Source organism: Hypanus sabinus, chromosome 16 (genome assembly GCF_030144855.1).
Source record: "Hypanus sabinus isolate sHypSab1 chromosome 16, sHypSab1.hap1, whole genome shotgun sequence".
Lineage (NCBI taxonomy): Eukaryota > Metazoa > Chordata > Chondrichthyes > Myliobatiformes > Dasyatidae > Hypanus > Hypanus sabinus.
The window spans coordinates 68,067,806-68,082,184 of NC_082721.1; the positions used below are offsets into that span (position 1 = coordinate 68,067,806).

Genomic DNA, 14,379 nt, shown 5'->3' on the forward strand with positions numbered 1-14,379 from the left:
GCAAGGACCTCAGGAGCTGGGGCAGGAAGCTCATCGTCCCTGAAAACGGCACTGTAGTTTGGTAGAGTTGTGAAAAGGCATTTGACATGCTTGGCTGCACAGGGCAAGGCTGGGGAGATGTGCTGCAAATGTAGAAGACGTCAGTCAGGACACACTTAGAGCACTGTGTTCATGACTTTTACAACACCACAAGAAGGTTTGTGGTGGTATTAGAAGAACTGCAGACAATGTTCACAAGGGTGTTGCCTGGGATGGAGGGCTTTGCTTGTAAAGAGTGATTAGATAGGTCGAACAAACGCGAGGAAATTTGCAGATGCTGGAAATTCAATCAACAACACACACAAAATGCTGGTGGAAAACAGCAGACCAGGCAGCATCTATAGGGAGAAGCACTGTTGACATTTTGGGCTGAGACCCTTCGTCAGGAAGGGTTGACGAAGGGTCTCGGCCTGAAACATCACAGCATGGTGCTCCTGCAGGTACCTTTGTGGCAACCTTCTGGCATGTGAGCAAGCTGCCTCCTGCCCGCACTTTCCTTTTGAAATTCGTACAGCTGAATGACCACTAGATATATTGTCGTGAGACTCCTTGAAGTCTACTTTCAAAGCTACAAGGAAGCCAAAGACAGTTTTGATACCACCTCTTATCGGGTCTCTCTCCTGCTTTGTTTTAACTTACTTCTCGTTTGATGAGCATGGATTCACTTCCCTTTTAAACATAATTTCTTCTGATATTTATAGAATTCACAGAATTATGCAGCATGGAAACAGACCCAGCTGGTCTATGCTGACCAAGAGGCCCCACTTAGGCTAGTCCCACTTGCCAGCAATAGGCCCATAACCTTCTAAACCTTTCCACCCTTTCATTCCATGTACTTGTCCAAATACCTTTAAAAAAGTTATTGTGCTATCCTCAAACATGGCATCTCATTTCACACACACACCATCCTTTGTATAAGGAAGTTGCTCAAATTTCTGTTAAACCTCTCTCCTCTCACTTGAACCTATACTCTTTAGACCTTGATTCCCCAAACCTGAGAAAATAAATTGAGTGTGTTCAGTTGACCTGTTCCCCTCATTGTTTGATACACCTCTCAGTCTCCTACACTTCATGGAACAAAGAATTAGCTTGTTCCCACAGCTCCACTCCTCAAACCCTAGTGACGTCCTTCTATATCTTTCTGGTCACAAATTTGAAGGAAGGCGTCTTGAAACTACCAAGGGTGTGGTGACTCGGCTCCCAACTTGGATCAGTGTGCTTGAGGTTTGTTCCGTAGACAGTTGTGCAAAATTCTCCCAATGACTTTCAGTACTGTTAGAAGCTATTTTTTCCCCAGAAAACAACAGCATCTGTTGACCAATGATATATTTTTAATTCTTGACAGAATCAAATTTTGGCTATTGCATGCAACTGGCATCTTTGGGAACCTAAAAGATGCCAAGGTATGTGAAAGTTTTGCACCAAAATGTTTATTAGCAGTTAGTATTAACCCTCACCATCCTGACCATTCTCCCTTCTCGCTGCTGCCATTTGGCGGGAGGTACAGGAGCCTTAGTTCCCGTACCTCCGGGTTCAGTAACAGTTATTACTCTTCAACCATCAGGCTCCTGAACAGGGTGGATGACTTTACCCACCTCAACTCTGAGTGGATTCCACAACCTACGGATCCTTTGTCACGGACTCGACAACTTAGATGTTGATTGTTTTATTTATGTTTGTTTATTTATTGACAGCTTACACAGTTTGTCTTTTCGTACATTAGTTGCCTCTCAGCCCTTTGCGTGTAGGTTTCATTGATTCTATTGTATTTCTCTGAATCCCCGCAGGACAATGAATCTCAAGTTACTACTGTACAGGGTGACGTATACATAGTTGGATAATAAATTTACTTTGAACTTTGAACTTCTGAACTTACAAGTTGGAGTAAAATTTTGTTTTTTTCCCCTTGCACAGATGAAGATCCAGGCCAATTTCTTTAAGCAGAACAGGCAAAAAAAAAACCGGTTTAATTCAGTTGATGCTTTACTTATTCTTTAATAGAGATGACATCAATTATAGATTTTATCGGTAAGAATAGATCCCAGCTTTAATTCCCAACCCAGACTGAGTTACTGACCTCAAATTGGGCAACTTTGGATAAAACTAGCTTTATATTCCTGTCCTAGGAAAGGGAATTTAAACCATTGGCTGCCACTCCTGATCCCGATCTCATTACACATGTTGAAATGTGCATGTTTTTTAGATGTGGGCTAAGGACAAAATCGTTTGTGACACCTCACATTATGGAGCAATCTGCCAGTGCACACTGCTTGACCTTGCACATAAAAGGGAAAACAGTCTCGCTTGTCAGCAAGGGCAGCTTTCAAGGGAGAAGAAATTCTGCGCTGTGTTCCTTGTCTCCTCCTGTTAATTTGGCAGGATATCAGCAGATATCCAAGGGGAATAGCATTAATAGCTGCTATTAGTTGTTCATCTGGAAGTTCTGTAGGTCTCCTGTAATACTCCATCTGGTGGATGAAACATTACTAGTTAATCAGTGAGTGGAAGCTTCATGTAAGAATACAAGAAATTGGAGCTGGAGAAGGCCTTTGTGTTCTTTAAGTCTGCTTTGACGCTTATTGAAACCACGGCCTGATTTTTTAAAATTGCGGGCTGTCTGCAGCACATCCTTGGGTATGTTGATTGTTGACACAAACAACACATTTCACTGTAAATTTTGACATACATGTGAAAAATAAATCTGAATCTGAATGGTCTATCTTGTTTAGTTTTTTTTTATTTACTGAGAGATACTGTGCAGAACAGCCCCTCCAGCCCAACGATGCCCAGTAACCGAGCTTTTTAACACTAGCCTAGTCTCTGGACAGTTTCCAATGACCAAGTAACCTACCAGGTGGGGCATTTTTGGATTGTGGGAGGACAACGGAGCACTCGGAGGGAACCCATGCATTTCACTGGGGGAACATACAAACTCCTTACAGACAGTGCCGGAATTGAACTCTGCTCTGAGTGTCACACCAACCACTATGTCACCACAAGGCCAAAGCCAGCTTCCTGTAACGCCCTAATCTTTCTGAAAGAATTCAATGATTGAGCCTTCCCCACACCCTGCTTATGAGAATTACAAATTCCCCACGAAGAAATTTCTTCTCCTCCTTCCCCTGAACTGCCTTCCACATGGTCACAGGGAGATTGTACTGAGCGTCCATCATCAGGAACCTCTAGCAGCCAGGACATGCTCTCTTCTCACTGCTGCCATCAGGAAGAAGGTACAGGAGCTTCAGGACTTACACAACCAGGTTCAGGAACAGGTACTGCCCCTCCACCATTAGACTCTTGAACCAAAGGCAATGACTTCACTCAACTTCACTTGCCCCAAGATCTATGAAGATCTATGGAGGCCAGCGTCTTTACCCCACACAATCTATTCTATTATTTCTTTGAAAAATTCATTCAAAATTGTCTGCAACTACAACGCATGACGACCTTTCCTACTCCTTTTTTTTCCTGAGCATTTTCTAATTTCTTCTCACATTGTGGATAATAGAGGATATACAGTATTTGGTAAGATTTTCAGCAGATATTGACTGGTCAATCCCTGGCATCCTTTTTCTTTTACTTGGGCACATGTGTAGGGTTTGCCACTTTCCAGCTCTACCATATACTTCCTGATTACAAACATTCTTGAGCCTGTGCTACCTCTACCTAATCTGCCTTTCTCTGGGAAATTCCATTCTTTAAATCCAGTTAACTTTTTAATGATATTATTGTCATTAAGTTTGATCTTAAACTATTAGTGGCTCATTCTAATGTCTCTTCTTAGTGATACAAATACCTTCACTCATTCCACTTGTATACAAATATAATTCTACCATAGTGGCTGGGCTCCCATGTTCCTAGAATTTTACAAAAAAGATGCTTTGCAACCTACTTAGGCATACTGTACAGAATGGTATGGGAACACCAATCCCTTGAACGGAAAACCCTACAAAAGGTATGGATTCAACCCAGGTACATCACTGGTAAAGCCCTCCCTACCATTGAGCACATCTGCATGAAATGCTGCCATAGGAAAGGAGCACCCAACATCAGAGATACCCACCACTCAGGTCAAGCTCTCTGCCTTCAGGGAGAAGGTACAAGAGCCCCAGGGCTCACGGCACCAGTTACTACCCCTCAGCTATCAGGCTCTTGAATAAGAGGAGATACTGACACTGTACTTGCCCTGTCATTGAAATGTTCCTGCAACCAATGGTCTCACTTTAAGGGCTCTTTATCTCATGGTTGTGTTATTGTTGTTTATTTATATTTGCATCTGCACAGTTTGCACTTTGTGCTCTGTTTGATCTTCCATCGACCCTGTTATAGTTACTATCCAATAGATTTGCCAAGTGTGCCCACAAAGAAGCGAATCTCAGGGTTGTGTATGGTGACTGAGATGTTCTTCGATAATAACATTTACTTTGAACATTGCTATCGACTCAGGATCCAAATGCAACACCAGGAGATTGTGAAAGATAGGGAATAAGGCTATCTTCAGCCAACTTGTGCTGTGCTTTATTTTATTTAAAGATACAACGTTGTGACAGGCCCTTCAAGCCTAATTACACCCATGTCACTAAGTAACTGAATAACCTGTATGACTTTGGAATGTGAGAGACAGCTGGAACACCTGGGTGGAAGGTACCAACTCCTTACGGACAGCAACAGAACTGAACCCAGGTCTCGAGCGCTGTAATGGCTTTACGCTAACCGCTACCCTACGTGCCATCCCCCTTACATTATCCAAGATGGCAAAGGTGTCTCCCGACTGATCAAACAGCAAAAGAGGAGACAATTGCCCAAATTCATGACTCGTATCTATGGTGGAGTATTCATGGAAGTAACTTAGACGTGAAATGGTGTGTGCAAGTAGTGAGGGTAATCAGTGTGTTGAATTTCTCCAAAAATAAATGGGTTGGGGTGTTGGGGGGGGGGCTGCAACATGTAACACAAACTTGCTGGTTGTCGATCATCTGGTTAACTGTCCCTTTCTGATGTGTAAATATTGAGTCAGAGTAGAATTAAGTACAGCTGTGAATCAGATAAATACTTAAACTTGTATCTGATGAAACTCTGAGGGAAATGAAAATACTTGCCAGAACACAGTGTGGCTGGAGAAATTTCTAAAGCATTTTCTGAATAAATGTGCACCAACATTTCTATCATTTGATATGAACCTTGGAAAATTCTCTTGAGATGAAAGTCCATCTATCCGAGTCAGTTACAATCACAGAGCTGGTGACTATGGACACCGAGTTTCTCTTTCCAGACGATATAGGTGCTGATGTCTGAACTTTTACTCAGCTCTGAATTTGCTTCCAGGGTGGTAAAGAACACTGTTCCAAGAGAGATTTAAATCCGGAAATAGGAAAGCTATACACTTAGAAGCCACTTTATTAGGTACACGTGTACACCTGCTTGGTAATGCAAGTATCTAATCAGCCAATCATGTGGCAGAAACTCAATGCATAAAAGCACGTAGACATGGTCAAGAGGCTCATTTGATGTTCAAACCAGAATGGGGATAAAATGTGATCTAAATGGCTTTGACCGTGGGGATGATAATTGGTGCCAGATGGGGAGGTTTGAGGGTCTCAGAAACTGCTGATCGCCTGGATTTTCACAAACAAGAGACACCCAGTGAGTGGCAGTTGTGTGGGTGAAGCACCTTGTTAGTGAGAGGGGTCAGAGGAGAACGACTGTATCAAGCTGACAGAAAGGTGACAGTAACTGTGCATTACAACAGTGCTGTGCAGAAGAGCGTCTCTGAATGCACAATACATTGAATCTCAAAGAGGATGGGCAGAAGACCGCTCCTGTACCTAATAAAGTGGCCAGTGGTGTGGCACGGTGGAAAGGGGATGAAGGGACGGGCGGGCGTGATAAGGGCAGCTGGGTGGTATATTGTGAAACAGTCGAAGCAGTGTGCTTCTCCATCACTTGGCAAGTACATTCCGACTGGAAGCAGACCCGTTTATTATCTTAATAAGGTTCGTGTGACAGCGCTGAAGCTCGGTGACCCGGTTCCCATCCAAGACAGCCGTGCCCCGTGTGAAGTGGGACAAACACCGCTGCCAAGGCCTGAGCCTTTGGAGTGTTGTGCTGTGTCAACGTCCCTGCATTTTCCGACTTTTGCCCATTGTCTTGGAGAGAATGAACACAACCTACCACCTCCCTGCCCCACGGAAAAAAATAAACAACAGCACAGCCTGAGCTGTCAAAACCAATCACCTTTATGAAGACTGTCAGACGACATTAGACTGGGCCATTGTCCCTGGTTTCTACCCTAGGACATGCTCTCATTCTAATTTGACATTTCACTGCAAAGTAATACTGCCCTGCAGATAAACAACAGAAATCATTATGAAGCTAGATAATCACGGAGCCAACAAATAACTTCAAATACACTCAGGGGTGATTCTTATTACAAACAATTTAGAATTTCAGTTCATTGCGTTATTCATCCTGGGAACTAAATGCAAATTACAACACTAAGCACTACTTTTAGAATGAATGGTTGTTTAAAAGAAATCAGTTTTACTCAGAAATTTACTCCATTTGCAAAGAAATCCTCGTAGCAAGTGAAGTTCCAGGATAGAAAATGTTTTGTTATTGGGATTTCTTCCATTTCCCTCTTTTCTCCTCACCTGCCTATCACCTCGCTCTGGTGCCCCTCCTCCTTCCCTTTCTCCCCTGGTCCACTCTGCTCTCCTGTCGGATTCCTTCTTCTTCAGCCCTTTACCTTTCCCACCGATCACCTCCCAGCTTCTTCCTTCATCCCCCCTCCCCCACCCACCCACCTTTCCCCTCATCTGTCACCTTCCAGATGTACTCCTTCCCTTCCCCCTACCATCTTATTCCAGATTCTTCCCCCTTCCTTTCCAGTCCTGGTGAAGAGTCTCTGCCCGAAATGTTTACTGCTTGTTCCGCTCCGTAGATACCGACCGACCTGCCAAGTTCCTCCAACATTTTGTGACTCCCAGCATCTCAGAATCAGAAGCAGATTTAGTTTCACCGGCATACGTCAGGAAATTTGATAACTTTATGGCAGCAACACAATGAAATACATGATAAATAAATATAGAGAAAAACAAACTGAGTTACATTAAGTATATATACACATCTATTAAACAGTTACATTAAAGTAAGTAGTGTAAAATAGTAGAAATAAAAAAATGTAGTGGAGTAGTATTCATGGGTTCAATGTCCATACAGAAAGCGGATGGCAGAGGGGAAGAAGCTGGTCCTGAATCGCTGAGTGTGTGTCTTCAGGCTCCTGTACCTCCTCCCTAATGGCGGAGGGGAAGAAGCTGGTCCTGAATCGCTGAGTGTGGGCCTCCAGGCTTCTGTATCTCCTTCCCAACAACGAGAAGAGGGCATGCCCTGGGTGGTGGGGATCCTCAATGATGAACGCTGCCTTCCTTGGGCAAAACTCCTTGTAGATGTCTGCATATCTTGTTTTTATGAAAACAATGTGTTTGTTCATTGTAAGCTATATTAGAGATATTAAAAATAGATGACTTTTGGATTGACAAGGCCATTGGAATAGAGAATTCATAGTTCCAGTACATAACATGGAAACAGGCTCTACAACCCAATGGGTCTGATACCTGTCTACACTAATCCTATTTGCCTGAATTTGGCCCATGTCTCTCTCTAAGCCTTTCCTGTCCAGTTACCTGTCCAAATGTCTTTTAAATGTACCTGCCTCTATCACCTCCTCTGGCATCTTGTTCCACATACCCAGTCTCCTCTCTCATCAGATTTCTTCTTCAGCCCTTTACCTTTTCCACCTTTCACCTCCCAGCTTCTCACTTTGCCCCATTCCTCCACCCACCTTTCTTTCCAGGCGTGGTGAAGGTTTCATTCTGAAATGTCAACTGTCATTCCCTTCTATTGATGCAGCCTGACTTGCTGAATTCCTCCAGCAAAGGCCTAGTTCTGCTTCTATGATTATGGGCAGTTCTCAGCAGTTGGACTGAAATCAAAGTAGGGACATAGAAAACTCACACCAAAAGTCCGTTAAGAAATATACTGAAGGACATGGACAAATGAACGAGGTGAAGAAAGTGGTGTGTCAGGTGTATGATTTATGCTGTACTTTGAAGGAAGAGAGTACCAATACATGCGTGCAATATCAGTGATGTGAAAATATCAATCTCGTGTTTTTTTGCCTTTTTCCAGATTTTGACCTTGGGTGGTGGGGGGGTTACTGGGGCTGTGGGTGTCATGACTGAAGGGGGGCTGTGGCCACAAGGAAGAGCTACAGCAGAGAAGTTCTGAGGCGGTCCTCATCAATGCCCCAGTGGCCCAGGCCGACGCAGATGGCTAAGATGGTAGAAGCTGTGTTATCACTCCGCATCTGTGCTTTAGCACTTCAGATATGGAGAATCCTGAACGAAAAACACAACCTTTGTCTCACCTCACAGTAGCTCCTCTACTTTATTTTTCATTAAAGCCTTGTTTTGTGGTGTACAAAACACTAGTTCCCAGACAAACAGGCTGCCAGTCTAAAAAAAAGCAGTCACCTGAGTACAGATCCCACTAGGGATTTAAATTTGGCCATTAATTAGGAATTTAAGCTTTACAAAACAAATAGTCGGTGATGATAAGGACAAATCTGACTCCAGCCTCAGGCGGCTAGAGCAACTCTGTACAGCACCACTTGTAAAATTGGGGCTTGATTCCTGTAAGGAGTTAAAAAAAAACTGGATGGGTATATGGACAGGAAAGGAATGGAGGGTTATGGGCTGAGTGCAGGTCGGTGGGACCAGGTGAGAGTAAGCGTTCGGCACGGACTAGAAGGGCCGAGATGGCCTGTTTCCATGCTGTAATGGTTATATGGTATGTTTCTGCCGTGGCCTCATAGGTTTCCCACGAGTGCTCTGGTTAGCTCCCACATTCCAAAGACGGGCAGGTAGTTGTTGGCACGCTACGTTGGGACAGGAAATGCAGCAACACCGTGGCTGCCGCCAGCATAGTCCTCACTGATTTGATTTGGTGCAAAGCGATGTATTTCACTGGATGTTTCAATGTGGATGTGACAAATAGAGCCAATCAATGTGTTTGCCTCTTCCGAAATGGCCCTTCTAATCTGGAGCAGTAAACAAAATGCTGGGGGGTGGGGGGGAGCTCAGTCCGGCAGCATCTGTGAAGAGAGATTTCCTTCCCCATTTCTCTCCTCAGATGCTTTCTGACCCGTTGAGTTCTTCCAGCATTGTGTTTGCGGCCCCAGATTCCAAGATCGGCAATCTATTCTTGTCTCTGCTGGGCCACCTGCAGTCTGACATCAGGGATTCAGGAAAATGCCATCCTTTCAAGGGCATTCGGAGATGGACAATAAATGCTGGCACTGCCAAAGCAATCTATATCTTGAAAACTAAATGAGTTAAACAAATATAAACATGAGGGATTCTGCAGATGCTGGTAATCCAGAGCAACACACACACACACACACACACACACACACACACACACACACACACACACACACACACACACACAGACACACACACACACAGACACACACACTCACACACACACACTCACACACACACACTCACACACACACACTCACTCACTCACTCACTCACACTCACACACACACTCACACACACACACACTCACACACACACTCACACACACACTCACACACACACACTCACTCACTCACTCACTCACACTCACACACACACTCACTCACACACACACTCACACACACACTCACACACACACTCACACACACACACTCACACACACACACTCACACACACACACTCACTCACTCACTCACTCACTCACACTCACACACACACTCACACACACACACACTCACACACACACTCACTCATACACACACACATACACTCACACACACACACACTCACACACACACTCACTCATACACACACACATACACACACACACACATACACACACACACACACGCACTCACACACACACACACTCACACACACACACACACACTCACACACACACACACACTCACACACACACACACACTCACACACACAAAACGCTGGAACTCAACTCAGCAGATCGGGCAGCATCTATGGAGAGGAATAAGGAGTCGACATTTTGGGTGGAGTCCCTTCATCAGCACATATCCAATCCCCATCCACTTGAGACTTAAAATTGAAAGTAAATTTCCTATCAAGTACATATATATCACCGAATACTACTTTAAGATTAATTTTCTTGCAGCATTCACAGTAGAACAAAGAAATACAATAGAATCGATGAACACACAAACTGACAATCAATGTGTGAAAGAAGACAAACTGTGCAAATATTTAAAAACATTTGATAATAATGATAGATAAATAGTAAATAAATTATATTGAGAACATGAGTTGTAGAGACCTTGACAGTGAGTCAATGGGTTGTGGAATCAGTTCAGTTTTGTGGTGAGTGAAGTTATCCACACTGGTTCAGGAGCCTGACGGTTGAAGAGTAATAACTGTTCCTGAAGCTGGTCGCAGGGGTTAGGGTCGTATACTTTTGTCCGGATGGTAGCAGCAAGAAGTGAGCGTGGCCTGGATGGTGGGGGGTGGGACGCGGCGGTCCTTGATGGTGGGGGTGCTGCTTTCTTGTGGCAGTGCACCTTGTAGATGTGCTCAATGCTGGGGAGGGCTTTTCCAGAAATGGGCTGTGTTTTTACGGATTATTCTAATCAGAGAAAAAGAAGGACCTGCAAGAGAACGTGGCAGACATTTAGGTAATATGGGAGAATATTAATTATTTGCATGTGGTGAAACTCAGGTGGGGGAGGGAACTCCTCCAGTCCATGGTGTTGGCCTTGTTTGTGAAGTGGAAGAATTAGGTAATTCCAAATTTTTTCCACAGTACCTCTGAAGCTGATGCTGGAGCTTCTGCAGACCTGGAGCATAACCACAAAGCATTGTTTCTGTCAGAGCTGTCAACACTAACTCAGATATCACTGCACCTGACCTCTGCTGCAAAGGTCAGGGAGTTCACCTCTCTGGCCCACTCAGGCTGTCAACTTCGAGTTGAGTGAGTGTCAACAGAGTCATCAGGAGCCACTGGTAATTTTAACCCTTGTAAACGCTGCTGAAATCAGACAGCTGCAGCCTGTCCTGATAATTACCGCACATTGCAGCCCAACAGGAGATCTACAACTCTACATTTTAAAAATAAGTACTTTCTGCAAATATAAATCTTTGCTTTGGTAGATAGTTCCTTATGTATCAGAAGGGACATCAACCCTCTTTGTTCCCAGTGGTATTTTTTCCTCCCTTTTTGTACTACTTATTTAATTTATATTTAAGTACATTGTATGTATGTGTGTGTGTGTGTGTATATATACATACATATATGCACACACACACACATACATATGTATGTACATATGTAAATACATGTGACTATAGGTACATACATACACACACACACGCACACATGCACACACACACACACACACACACACACACACACACACACACACACACATATATATATAATGTACTTAATGTAATTTATAGTTTCTACTGTTATAAGACCATAAGATATAGGAGCAGAAGTAGGCCATTCAGCCCATCGAGTCTGCTCCATCATTCAATCATGGGCTGATCCAATTCATATTGCAATGTACTCCTACCACAAAACAACAAATTTTATGACATACGCCAGTGACATTAAACCCAATTCTATTAATTCTTAGGAGAGTCATGTAAGTTCCAGTATGTTGAAGTTGGTCAGTAAAATACTTTAGAGAGGACGCCCTCCATCTGGGTTATGCTCTCTTCTTGCTACTACCATCGGGCAGGAGGGCTACAGGAATCTTAGGTCCCACACCACCAGCTTCAGGAACAGTTATTACCCCTTCAACCATCTGGTTCCTGAACCGGTGTGGATAATTTCACTCACCACAACACTGACCTGACTCCACACCCTACACACTCACTTTCATGGACTCTACAACTCATGTTCTCAGGGTTTAAATTTTTATTGGCATAATTTGTCTTCTTTTAAACATTGGTTGTTTGGCAGTCTTTGTTTACATATAGCACTGTATTTCTTTACTTTCCTGTAAATGCCTGAAAGAAAATGAATCTCCAGGTAGCAAATGGTTTCATAAATGTACCTTGATAATTTACTTGGATCTTAGGCTTTGACTTTGGACTCTTTAATGAATGTGACGTTTTATTCTCACTTGGGTGTTCCAATAAAGAGACGGTATCAGCAGATATTTGCTTCCATTTTATGTAGTCTTTCATGCACGCTGAGACAGATTGAATATAGTATTCATTCATTAAGATGAACTGGATGAGGCTTGTGAAGAGCTGGGCAGTGCAATCTGTTAAGAATAGGGTGTTCATTACTGTCACATGGAACAATAGTCCTGAAGTTCAGACATCCTATTCCCTTTACTTCAGTTCATTTCTCGCTTTGTCCCGTGTGCACTGGAAATCTGGAAGGAGCTGATAGCAGCACTGAGAGTTTATCTGTTGATAAATGCTTCAGATAAAACTGAGTTGGTGCTGTTTGAAAGACCGGTGTCAGCTGGCATTTTGATACCAGATCGTTCATGACCGTAACTTGAAATTGCCGTAGTATAAAGCACACACTCGCAAGTTGAGCACTTGGGTGTGGATAGGCCATGATTTTTGTGGAGCAGGGCATAGGGATCACAGGGTGTGGAGTGTTCTCTGTATGGCACAGACACAGAGAGTACAGGGTGTGGAGTGTTCTCTGTATGGCACAGACACAGAGAGTACAGGGTGTGGAGTGTTCTCTGTATGGCACAGACACAGAGAGTACAGGGTGTGGAGTGTTCTCTGTATGGCACAGACACAGAGAGTACAGGGTGTGGAGTGTTCTCTGTATGGCACAGACACAGAGAGTACAGGGTGTGGAGTGTTCTCTGTATGGCACAGACACAGAGAGTACAGGGTGTGGAGTGTTCTCTGTATGGCACAGACACAGAGAGTACAGGGTGTGGAGTGTTCTCTGTATGGCACAGACACAGAGAGTACAGGGTGAAATTGACCTCTTGTTGCCTTGGTGCTGGAAGAAAACAAGCTCTTTTCAGTATAATGTATGAAGCTGCTCAGGTAAAATTCCTTCTTCCCCAGAACGTACTGGTGCAATTCTGCACTGCCATCGTAGAAAGCACTCTCACCTCAGCCAATACTGCCTAGTTTGGTGCAGCGTCCTCTCACAATGTACAAAAACTGTGGCAAACTGTCAGGTCAGCACAATAGGTCGCTGGCTGCAGCCTACCGTCAGGGCAGGGCTTGTATGTGTCCCGGGCAAAGGAGCAGACAGGAATCATCATCGTGAAAGCAAACTGATTTTTCTAAAGGCTCCCTTCTGGGAAAGCGCCAGAGAGCTACTAAAACAAAAACTTCATGCTATCCTTAAAGCTTCTTGCCCAGGCAGTTAATCTGATCAACTATTCTAGTTACCGCCCCCACCACCCCCCAATCTATTACCCCTATCACTGCACTGTAAGCACTTTAAACTGCTTTTTAATTATGGAGTTTACATTGTAAACACATGCTGGTATTTATGTAATCATGGTTGTTTTTATTCCATATCCGTACTTCTAACTTTATTTTATATAATTCTTTACTCTCTATAGTTGTTGAATGCTGTTTTTTTGTTGTTATATGTCACAGCAACACACCACAGCAAATTCCTAATGCGTGTAAATGTATATATGATGAATAAAATTGATCCTTGATTCTTGACTGTAGTTAGATCCTTTTACCTAAGAGAAAGAGAAGGGCTTGGGGCAAGGTCTCCTTGATTGAGCCAGCTGAATGGACAAAGGCTGATCTATGGGCTTGGTTCCCAAAGACCTGAAGGCAAGCACTCCATTAAATGGAACCAGAAGAGACATGAAGAAAGGCATTGTCCAAAGCAACCTATCCCCCCAAGCCTTCGGAGAGTCACGCTTCTGTGTTCACCTGATGGACGGTCAACCGGATCCAAAGATTAAGGCTTCCAAAGTGTCACCAGCAGCAGTTAGGAGAGGAGGCAGTGAGGAGGAAGATGAAGAAAAGGAAGAAACACAAAACACAAATGACAAGAGGCTCCCCTGTGGAATATATCGGCAGAAACATCATTCCTCGACTTTACTGGGCCTAAATTCCAACGCGGCTCTACCTAACGGAACTGGGTGTATCTTTAACACAAAAAGGGTAGTGGTTCAAGAAGACGGATCATCAGCGCCTCTTCGGGTCAACTGGGGACTGTAGCATCGCATCTCATTCACCAGATGGTAATCTTGACCACCAACTGAAAAGATGTAGAAAGAAATGCACCATCCTTACCCAGTTTCCCTTTCAAAAA

The 14,379-nt window shown here is 43.8% G+C and overlaps 1 protein-coding gene across 1 annotated transcript in view; it reads left to right on the top strand.

Moving 5' to 3' along the window:
• The window catches only part of LOC132406404 (uncharacterized histidine-rich protein DDB_G0274557-like), a 33,793-nt gene extending 20,284 nt beyond the window's left edge, over nt 1-13,509 (top strand). The window contains exon 2 of the mRNA XM_059992041.1: nt 7,258-13,509. Coding sequence (XP_059848024.1) covers nt 9,447-10,385 — 939 coding nt within the window. The 5' untranslated portion in view covers nt 7,258-9,446 and the 3' untranslated portion in view covers nt 10,386-13,509. The remainder of the gene's footprint in view (nt 1-7,257) is intronic.
• The last annotated feature ends 870 nt before the right edge of the window (nt 13,510-14,379 follow it).